The 11,222-nt window shown below is 36.7% G+C and overlaps 1 protein-coding gene across 1 annotated transcript; it reads right to left on the bottom strand.

The window, feature by feature from the left end:
- Positions 1-281: 281 nt before the first annotated feature.
- On the bottom strand, positions 282-6,708 carry LOC113323722. Its single transcript, XM_026572068.1, has 16 exons — positions 6,018-6,708; positions 4,654-4,775; positions 4,472-4,560; positions 4,359-4,394; positions 4,011-4,104; positions 3,846-3,888; positions 3,664-3,758; positions 3,438-3,502; positions 2,826-3,322; positions 2,657-2,744; positions 2,447-2,566; positions 1,642-2,210; positions 1,401-1,539; positions 1,247-1,315; positions 1,032-1,160; positions 282-806 (listed from the first exon to the last, which is right to left on the bottom strand). The coding sequence occupies exons 1-16, from the start codon at positions 6,251-6,253 to the stop codon at positions 693-695; spliced, it is 2,505 nt and encodes an 834-aa protein (XP_026427853.1). The 5' UTR covers positions 6,254-6,708; the 3' UTR covers positions 282-692.
- Between the last annotated feature and the right edge of the window lie 4,514 nt (positions 6,709-11,222).

Below are 11,222 nucleotides of genomic sequence, written 5' to 3'. Positions count from 1 at the left end.
AGATTTGTAACAACCCCACAGGCCACAGTTGCCGCTGGTTTTTTCCTTTGGATTCAAGAATGTGCAAAGAACAGCACCTCCATTGCAACATATCCCATTATGTATGTCAATCCATTGCATCATATAATCGAGAATTTCCAAATTTCCTAGGGAGATTTTCCTCTATGAAACTTGAAAAACTCTCTAGGTAGATGTCCAATCGTTTACTGCACATGAGTTGCTCTAAGATGACCCACTTGGAATGCACAAGCTAAAAAGGAAAAGAAGAACATTCAACTGTGTCTTTGGGGAAGTTATACCTTATAGGCTGATAGTACACACATACATTAATGATACAATACAGAATACAACCTCTCTCTGTTTATTATGTTAAGTGTTGGATTAACTAAGTAGTAAAAGCAGCTTACACTCTAAACTACAAAAGCAACATGATACATATATCACACATTTAACATTACAAGTTACAGAAGAAAACATAGCATCTTGGCACAACGATAAGCCTCTTACTGCGACTGATCTCAATCAATTGAAAGAATTTCATCACGAAATTCTACTCTTCCATTGGACAGACCTTAATAAACAAAGGTCCTCCTAACATGGCCAAGGTATTCATGCGAGAAAATTGGTGCTGGTGTGGATATTAAATTATGACTATAAGATGCTTTGGACACTCGCACTCTTCTGTACTGCTCTTACAGGAAGTATGACAGTTGCTGCTTCTTCCTAGATCCTCCTTCACCGTATGATTCGTTCCACTGTGATAGCTCACCCATTATAGATCCCTCTGATGCGAAACTTGGTGCCACCTGCAGTACAGTTACCCAGCATATGATTTATTTTTATTTTAAATTCTATAGTCTATACTCCAAAGAAACAGACAAACAGAAAGAGTTTCACTTGTTTCAAGTTGAGGGTCTTGAGGCATTGAGCTACAACTGGAAGATATATGCCACTCGTATTTCGGGATGAAAATTTTGCAAAACAAGCTTTAGTTAGCAACTTTCAAACAAAACACTCTCAATTCAACTTACCTGATTCTTTGCCTGCTTCATGTCTTCCATGTTCAATGGCCTTAGGTTAATTGTCCTTTCCTCATTCCCTTCAGTTTGATCTGAAGTATCTTCCACGCTTTGTCCTTCCTCGGCCTTCTTCTTTTTCTCCTGTGTTGTCGAAATGGATTTTAGTGAAAACAGAAATTTCAAGTTATGTCAATGACTAATAAATATATCTTAGGGAGAATAGTTACCAGATCCTTTTTCATTTCTTGTTGAATCAGTTCTCTAACAGGCCGATAAGCTGCAGTCATACACAGGTTCTGTCCAAAAGTTGTTGCCCATGTTAGTCACAGTCACAGATGATCAAGGCATCAAATTATGCACGCATCTAAGCAAAATACAAACCTTAAGATCACTTCCTGTGTATCCTTCCGTCATTGTTGCGAGCTCCTTGAAATCTAGTCCTTCTTCAACCTTCTCTTTTGATAGAAGAGTTTTCAATATCATTTCTCTGTTTTCTACTGATGGCAAACCGACCATAATTCTGTATCAATTCAGCAAGAGTTGAGAATCAGTAAGGATGCACACTAACATTCATATATACGAATATGAGCAATGTGAATTTGAAATAAATAGGCTTACATACCTGCGCTCAAACCGTCGAATGATGGCTTCATCAAGGTCAAATGGCCTGTTTGTTGCAGCGAGGACAAGGATCCGTTCACCAGGCTTAGTCATCAGCCCATCCCAATGTGTCATGAACTCGTTTTTAATTTTACGCATAGCCTCATGCTCCCCAACTCTAGTGCGCTGCCCTAGCATACTATCAACCTCATCCACAAAGATAATTGTTGGAGAGACCTTTGCTGCAAGTGTAAACAAAGCTCTAACATTCTTCTCATCCTCTCCAAACCATTTGGACGTAATGGTCGACATAGAGACATTGATGAAGCTTGCTCCTGCTTCATTAGCTATTGCCTTAGCAAGCATTGTTTTACCAGTACCCGGAGGACCAAACAACAATATTCCTCTACAAGGCTTTAAAAGTCCTCCTTTAAATAGGTCTGGTCTTCGTAGAGGAAGCATTACCAATTCCTGTAGTGATTCTTTTATCTCACCTAGTGCACCAATATCAGCAAATGTGACTCCAATCTCATTTGCAGGGATAACTTCTGGCCTGATACGCTTTTCAAACTCATTGTCTGGAACAACTTCCTGCATGGACGAAGATTAACAGATGACATTATTAAGACAAGGAAGCATTTCAGATCAATTTAGAAAATATTGAAAGACACCAGCTATAATATTATGTTCCAACTTTGCAATTCAAACTCTGATAAGAAGATCACTAACATTAAAATAGAACTATTGAGATAGTCAAATGTACTGGCAACAAGAAAATAAATTCTACATAGATTTCTGGGTTTAGGAGTTTAAGAAATTGAACTTACGGGAGCTTTTGCTGGAGATGCAGCTTCACCATCTTTCTTCACAACTGGAACTGATTTATCGTCACTTTTTGTATCAGGTGCAGATGTCTCTGAGGTTGGAATAGGTTTCCCATCCCCTACCTGAAACAATGAGACAACAATGATCCTTAAGTATAATTCTCCTGAGCTCTAAAACTGACTAGAAATGCAAAGACGAGATGTGAAACTAACCTTGCTAGCATCAGCATTTGCTTCCAGCTTCAGTGTATCTTTGCCATCAAACTTACCTTCTTGGAATATACTCAACCCATGGGATAGACTGCAAGGGAACATGGCAAAATCCCTTAGATAAAATGAAATGTAAAATGCAACTGACTTGAGTTTAATGTACCAGACCAACCTCTTAGAAGAAATAACAAGCTTCCCATTTCTGTATTCAGGATCCTTGTTATTCATCAGATGATATGAAATTGCTGACACAACAATCTCCTCAATGTAATTACTGAGAACCACCGTGTCAGAAAAGCAGATTGAACCCAAATCATCACAGTCCAGATCATTTGCTGCAAGTACTTCAGTGATGTGGTTTCTGTTATCACGAACTTTCATCATTTTCATGTCCTCTTCCAGTTGAGTTTTCCAGCTAACAAGGTGAGTCTCATCTTCTGGTGGCTTAATCTCAATGTTGTAAGGGAAAAGATTAGTAAGCCTCTCATCCACTTCTCTGTAGTCATTATCTGGATCCAAAATTCTCGAACCAAGAATCAGAACTGGTCCTGAAAGTTTCTGTAACATTTTCTGAAACATGATTTGAACCCTTTGTGATCTCAAGACTAGTTTCTCGACATCTCTGAGGTAGAGAACGATAGGGCTAGTCTTAGACTCTGACACTAAAACCTGCATTGAAAATCAAAATGTGTGCATGCACACTAAAGACATTAATGGAGAACCCGATAAAATAGAAAAAATTTCTAATCCAGCAACGGACAACTACAAAAACACTTTGGAATACCTTGTAAAGAGATTGTATAAGAAGTTTCTCATCAAACGACCAGCTGCTTGTGCGTCTAAGAGGAGCTGAAAATAAGAAGCAAAATCATTACGTGCAACGAGAAAGAGGTATTCTAGCAAGTATAATCTTGTAAAAGAAATTACATTTAAGGTACTAGAAAATGGTTATGAAAGAAAGTGTCAATGCTAACTGGTAAAAACTAATATTAAAAGGTTGTGGGCAATACCTGGATTCTGAGAAGTGGACTGTGAAGCAAGATTTGCCATATCCGCTGTTGAAGATGCATTTCTGCGAAGCCTTGGAGGATTACCATCCATTCCCCTGAAAAGATAAACAAGGATCAAATTGAAGTTGCGTGCAACACTAAAACCTGATTGGAACTGTGCCTCAATTTAAAAAACAGTATACTTAGATGCGATATCTACTCCACTGCTTTGCCTTCGTAATGTTCCTGTAAGAAATCTCATAATTAGACCAACAGAAGAGGAAGGCAACAAGAAATTTTAAGAAAACTCATAAAAAAGCAGAATTACAAAATCTCCACTCTCATTAAGGTATTCTTGTTTATCATACCTCTGCTTTCCTCCCTCGGAGGCATGATAGAGAAAGACCCAAATAAACTAGACATTCGCTCCAAAGTTGTCTCAGAGATGGACCTCTTGAAAGACTGCACAAGACAAAGGATCCAACGAATAAGTAATAAATAACAAACAAATCCACAGAATGTTTGAGTTAGTGCAATAATGCATTCAACCAGTAGTGCTATAATCTCCAAAGCAACTGTTTTAGATAAAAGATTTTCCTATGGATGCGGTGTTTAAACAAGGAACTGATGTGATCAGCATTGTCTATTCCCAGGTCCGGGCAATAAACTTCAAATATACTTGAACACAATACTCATCACAAGTTTTAGGAGCTTACAGATTCTCTAGTTGAAGTTCCATATTTACTTTGCACCTGTAGAAGAAAGCCCAAGTTTAAGTCCTAGTATAAAGATTGGAAACATATATTCAACATTTGATCAATGTTCTTACCTTTATTGAAAAGTCAGTAACATCTAACAACAACAACTTGGCTTCAAAATAATGTGCCAGAGCCTTGGCAAGCATTTGTTGGTAAAGCTCTTCACAGGGACAGATTTAATCAGCTTCATTTAAGACAAGCCATAACACAAATCAAAAGGAACAAGAGAATAAAGACACTCTGGAAAACCTACCAGCAGGTCCTGAAAGCAAAATTGCTCGACTTCCAGGTGACAGATTACGAGTGTACTTAGAGAACTCAGCCTGTTTCAGATGAACATAAGCAGCACTCGTCAACAGGACACGTGTCTGCTCACTACAAAGCCATCAGGGTAAACATTACAAACCATAAGCAGCTGATTATTATATTAAATCTGACAGGAAAAAGAAGTATAAAGAGTGTTCATGTTCAACAGAATGTCATGTCTACAGGATATTAGATAGGCTAAATTCAACACTCTTTAACTTGTGAACTTATAGATTTCCACTAACATTGATCCAAACACCTTCAACACGGTCGTTTTTTAACCGGATATTTCTCATGTCAGGATATGAGTCATTTGGGCAGCGGGAGCGCAACACTTATGGTATGCCTTAGCCCATATTTTTACTCCTTACATTTTCCTAGTAATGTAAATGAACGCCCGGCAAGAAATCTGTCAGACCACAATCCTCAGATGCCCCTAGTGGTGTATGACTCATTATGTTTTCTACCAAACCAAAAAAGGACTATCACTTCGGATCCATGTTTCCGTTGAATGTGCGGACATACTAATTAAAATCCAGATTAGCAAGATTTGTTAGCACAGTTGTTCATATGACAAAGGTATTAGAATATTTTTACTTGTAGACAACATCTGCCTACCAAACTTAACTTATTAGCAAGATACAGTGTGGATAAATCTGCACATGAAAGCGCACAGAGATCCTCAAATTAACAATTCCAAGCACTACAGAAATCGCTTAAAAAAATCTCCAGCATATTTTAATGAACGGCTACTATAATTAAAATGGACACACTTATAGACAGTTGCACTGAAAAACAAGAAAATCCCATTATCGATATCATTGTATTATCCTCAAAAGCCATAAATGCATCAACCTAGCCCATAATGCCCAAAAAGAAAATCTACCAAAATCTTTTAAACTGCAATGAACAACCTAAAGTCCATGGTAACATTATCCTTTCCAAAACTTTATAAAGGCATAGATAATTCCACAATTGATTCCTCGGAAAATTAATTTGAAATTACCGAAAATACCCTCGTCCCTAAATTTTCCAATCAAACTAAATCTCCATGAGATAACTAATTTCCATACTAATGAAACTAAATCTCCATGAGAGAAAGTATGAAGCAACAACAAATCATGAATCTTATACATATGGGCATGAAGATAAGTATGAATTTCACATGGTCTATAAGGGTAATTTTGTCATATACAAAATAAAAGACCCCATGGGAATCCAATTAAGCATAAGAATCTTAACTGTAAATAAAAATTTTGGAACAAAAAAATTGAGAAAATTGAAGAAGAGAGTGATTAGAAAAGAAAATACCTGAGATAATAAGGGAATTCATCGAAGGTGACATTACTTTGTTTGCCATCAACAATTTGTCTACGAAGATCTTGTTGGATCTGTTCAAACGATATAGTATTGGAAGAAGATGAATTAGATGAACCAATTCCAGTCCATTTATTCATAACACTCTGTCCTGATGATGCTAATCCAAGTCCTACACCTACTCCTAATCCTACCCCTAATGCTGACATTAACATATTTTTGTTCTCCATCTTTCCTTGTCTTCTCTACAGTAATTCCCTTCTTCTTCTTCTTCTTCCTATCCCCGTCTTCTTCTCCTTTGATCCTTGACAGAACCAGAGACTAGAGATTTTTCATTTTTCTTTCTAGAAAATTTTCAAATTAAACTGATCTGATTGAAAAAAAAAAACAGAGAGTAAAAGAAATTGAAAAGAAGAGGACTGATTACGGAAATTGGTGACCAGAGTTTTTGGTTGGTCTTACGTATTTCTCTGGTTGGTTTTGAAAAATCAAAAACAGAGAGACTAAAAATTTGGAGTATGAAATTGGGAAGGGAGGATCTATTTATAACACTAAACCGAAACTAACGGATCAGCACTTATCATTCCCCTTTTATTATTTTACCCCCACCCGAAAAAACCAACGCCGTAAAAACGCTTCTTAATTGAATTGGATTGGATGGTTTATTTTTCTGGTGACTGGAAGAAAAAGTGACCGGAGCAGAGTCGGTGGTTACCAGTTAGGTACGTTCCCGCTTTTTCATGTCACCCTCAAAGGGTTTGGCTTTTGTTGTGTGAGAGTGTACTATTGAAGAAGAAGATGAATCCATTTCATCATTTCTAGTGTAGGGACTAAAATGGTTGAGGGTAGTTTGGTCATTTGACTTGTTTGTTTCGGAGTTTTTATTTATTACTACGGAGGAGCTCGGGGTCGCCTAATTGAGCCGAAATGAGGGTCATTTGACTTCACCTGTTAGACACTGGAATCTAGTGTATGCATGAATGGACTGTTGAATTTGAATCAATGAGTGCTGTCATCATCAGACGCCAAATTGTGCCCGGATGGTCAGTGGATGATAACAAAAAGCCTTTTGTGTTAATTTTTTTTGTTTGTTATTTCTCTATCTATACCTTGATAATTTTTGATTCAAATGTGTAGAGTCAGATCGGATAAATTAGATTCGGTTGAGTCAGGCAAAAGAAAAAACAAATAACCTACAAGCTGCAACTCATGATACACTCGTCAAGAACAAAGTATGGTCGGAAAAAAGCTAAACTGAGACAAGGTAGCGGCAACTAGCCCTGGGTGCTGCCAATGCTTAAACAGCGCCAGCCACCATAAAATTAATCTTATCCATAGAATCAAAGAAGCAGAGAAAAAGATCCAGCATTTCATTATTCTTTTTTACACGGTTACCGTTTTATTGGACAACACGTGTAACAAAGGACTGCAACAGTGGGCTGCCAGTACACGTAGAGATACCACTGGTTTCTTAAAAAGTTTGTGTAAAGAAAAGATCTAGGCTGACTAGGATGTACTACAAAGTAGGGTCCACATCACATGAACCCATCACAACCGCCCACTACCTTTGAGTAAATGGAACTGTCTTTTTAAAGCACGTGTCAATTGTAAGGGGGCTTCCCCAGCCATTTGTACTTCACACTTCACATCATCCGGTGGGTACACTATTTACAAGCGCACGCTTGATCTTGAAATGAGAGGATAAACTGATGGCAGTAAGAAATATGATTTTTACGGTGAGATGAAACTTTTAGCATGTATGTAATTTAAATTACCGACTTCAAATACAAAACTCAGTCCAACCTTTTGGATACTATGCAGTTAAACGTGTTTGATCATGAATATCAAAAGTAGTAGTATTTTTAGTTTTTTCTTGAAGCAAAAATCGATTTCGAAAATTAGAAACATTTTACTTCGTAAAGAAGTTTATTTTCACTTCTATATCATTATGAAATTGTACACCCTGATTACCCCAAGACACTAATAATATGGCCGGTGAGTTTTACTGATTCTTTTCCAGAAAATTTTATCAACCGAAGGTGGCTTGGCACTTTGCATTTTTATAACAATGGTTAAAACTTGACGGTAAGTAAAAAAAATTTGAGAACATAGAAGTGATCATGAAATTATCCTCCTAAACTAACTTTTGGTATTTTTGTATCTGGAACTTAAAAAGTAACTTCTTATAACTTCTCAAATGACATCTAACCATTCTATTAGGCTCTAACCACTCTGTTAGAATCTGATGTCTAACTTCCTACATCATCTCCAAATGTTACCAATACTCCAACGCCGATTCAGGCCGATTTATTCCGTCCCAAACATTTCAAGACCGACTTAGAAGACCTTTATTACTCTAGACACTGTTACTATTTGCTATGTTACTTTTTTTCCTGTAGTTACTGTCATTTGAAAATGAAAAACCTTAGATCATATAATCTAAATTTACATGTTCTAGAAATCACTAGGTTGGATCTGATCCAATCAATGCTTTGTGCAGTGATAGAAATTAGTTCAAAACTAATTAGTCCACTTCATGTGATTTGGTCCTATGGGAATTCTAGAATGATTTTTATGTCTGTAAAATTGGGATGATTAGTCAAGAATCGGTGGAATTACTATGAATTCAGTAATTATATGATGATCTTGAAAAATCTTGCAGTCGTTTCCGACTTCCAAAACCGACTATATCAATGGACTGTTTGGAGGTTTTCCTCTTTTTATGAAAAAAAAGAAAGAGTTTGATATTTTGACTTACAAAGCACAAAAAATATGGCTGGCCAGTTTTACTGTCTTTTTTGAGAAAATATTGTCGACAGAGGTGGCTTGGCACTTTGCAGTTTGCACTCTTCCAACAATGGTTGAGACCTGAGAGAGCTCATTTACGGTAAGTCATGTAAAAGCTCCATGTTTAGTTTGTATATTCGGATTTAACAACCAACTAAAAGTCGAAATAAAAAACTCTTAGTTAGAAAACAAGATTCTCATGGGTTTCATGAATCTACATATATCCTATCCGGAAAATGGGTCATTTGTCCAAATATTTTTAAAACATGATTTTAATGGACGAGTAAAAATTAATATGGGTAAAATAAACATAAAAAAATAGCAAGGATGAAACTGGATTCATCCTGGTTTAAACTTCAAAAATAGCAAGGATAAAATTAAAAAAAGTACTTGAAAATGGGTAGGATGAAACTGTTTACATCCCGGCTATTTCTACATTTTTGTCCATTTAAACAGTATCAAAATCTAGATATCTTTATCACCAGTTTTGATCTTTTTAACCAGTTTTGTGTATCCTAATAGCCAGCTAAATGTACACAACGAAAGACAAGACTTGTGTTGTTTCGTGAATATTGAACCACTCGATTTTAATACTATTATTACTTATATCCAGTATGACCAAACTTTGTCAGATCAACTTGAACATGTACTTTGGATTGGATCTACGAAAATTTGGAGTTGGGGGTTGGGACTACCAGCTAAATGATAAGCAATCAAACAAATCAAAAAGGTAGCTGATTGTATGCTTGGTGGCATTGGACCCTGCACACATGCTTTATGTTTAGTTTATTCATTAGAGGAGAAATAATTAGCACACAATCATGATAATCAATTATCTCCTCCGCCCACTGGAACAGTAGTGGCATGAAAGTTTTTGAGATACAAATATGGATTCGAAAAACTACAAATCAATAATATTCACAGTTTAGATTCAAAAATGTTTTAAAGAGTTTTTCGAAGAAAATATATGTAATAATACAGGCTGAGCCAGCTCGAAACTGTCCACCCAGCCCCCCGCCGCTGACTCTCAAACCTAATTATGTTTAACTTCCCGTCCATATCAAGAATTTGTCTGCCCATAGTAAGATTTCTAGCTTTGCCCTTGGTGTGGCACTGCCAATATCTGAATGAAATGTCACATAAACACGTTAAGATATTGGCGAACAAAGTATGGCTCTCAAAAGGAAACTTAACGATCAGGAAATTTGCGTTCACTATGCAAATCTCATCAATACATAGTGCGCAGTGTGAGACTTTTCTTTTACAACAGGGCAACTTTTGTTTACGAGACTTTCATGTTGACAACCCAAAAAAGTAAAAGCTTAGGTGAAAGGGGGAAAAAGAGATTGTTTGCAGTCTTGAAAGTGAACGTAAAATTAAGATAGGCCATCTACCAATTACTTGCACTCGAAGGGATGACAAGCATGCATGTAGTCAATAAAGCTATTTTCATGGTTTCTTTTCGATTGTCTTTTCGTTTCCTACACTTTTTACCAGCAATAGCATGTGTGCCTCCCTTGGGGTTTACCCTGTATGTTAAGATATTAGACGTTCGCAAACACACTTCAAAAGAGTAAGTCAGAGCAAAGACAAAAAATACTGGCCTTAATTCAGCAGCTGGCAAACCAAAACGAAAATATAATTCATTTAGCCATTCAAGACTTGGCCAAAAAAAATTGATCTAGAGTTATATCCGTCACACACTCGTTTATGCTCACTCCGTTCTTAGCAAGCTTGTCAGCAGAGAAGTTGATCTTTCAGAGGCCATGTTTTAACTGGATACGTTGCATTTGGTACAAATGAAGTTCCATCTGTCTAGGATTATCATCAGGGGCTGAGCTAGGTTTCTTCCATGTCGACCTAATGTTATATTGCAAAACTACAAAATCGCAATGCAGATTTTTGGTGGGTCCAAAAATGGATTCGGATTCCACTATCTTAAAATGGTCTTTCAGCCTCTTTCTTTCTTTGGTGGTGCTTTTGCGGTGCGCAATGCTATGCTTTCCACAGTTCAAAAAAGAAAAGAAAAACTGTGCTTTCCATGCAATCAAAGTCATGCAAATCAGATTTTTTAATATACTTTGGTCGATTGGACTATACATACCTAAAGCATAGACAATGGAAATGCCTATTGAGTATTTGAGTCAGCTGGGACATGTCTTTTTTGGTTAAAATTTTCTCTTTAGATGTTAAAAGAAGTATGAGACATGGACAGAAACCAAAATACCCCGTTTACCTACCAAATGCCTTTTGCACACCCATTGTACAAACAAGCTCATGTAAAGGAGATTTGTAAGTTGATTCCTTCCACTAGCTAATTAGTCATTAGAGGTACATTAACTAAGATCACTTTAAAGTGTCACCTAGGTGTAGGTTTGAATTTTACATCTAATAAATCCACTAGAGTTAGTG

This window comes from Papaver somniferum, chromosome 11 (assembly GCF_003573695.1).
Source record: "Papaver somniferum cultivar HN1 chromosome 11, ASM357369v1, whole genome shotgun sequence".
Taxonomy (NCBI): domain Eukaryota; kingdom Viridiplantae; phylum Streptophyta; class Magnoliopsida; order Ranunculales; family Papaveraceae; genus Papaver; species Papaver somniferum.
Note: the sequence above shows the minus strand (reverse complement) of the source record. Positions and strands in the feature narration are given on the sequence as shown.

What these genes read in the sequence shown, in the direction of transcription:
- LOC113323722 (XM_026572068.1), bottom strand. Translation starts at nt 6,253, where the DNA reads ATGGAGAACAAAAATATGTTAATGTCAGCATTAGGGGTAGGATTAGGA. An exon ending in GAATTCCCTTATTATCTCAG is followed by an intron (nt 4,776 to 6,017) that starts GTATTTTCTTTT and finishes ATGGCTTTGTAG; the next exon opens with TGAGCAGACACGTGTCCTGT. An exon ending in TCCGAGGGAGGAAAGCAGAG is followed by an intron (nt 3,889 to 4,010) that starts GTATGATAAACA and finishes GATTTCTTACAG; the next exon opens with GAACATTACGAAGGCAAAGC.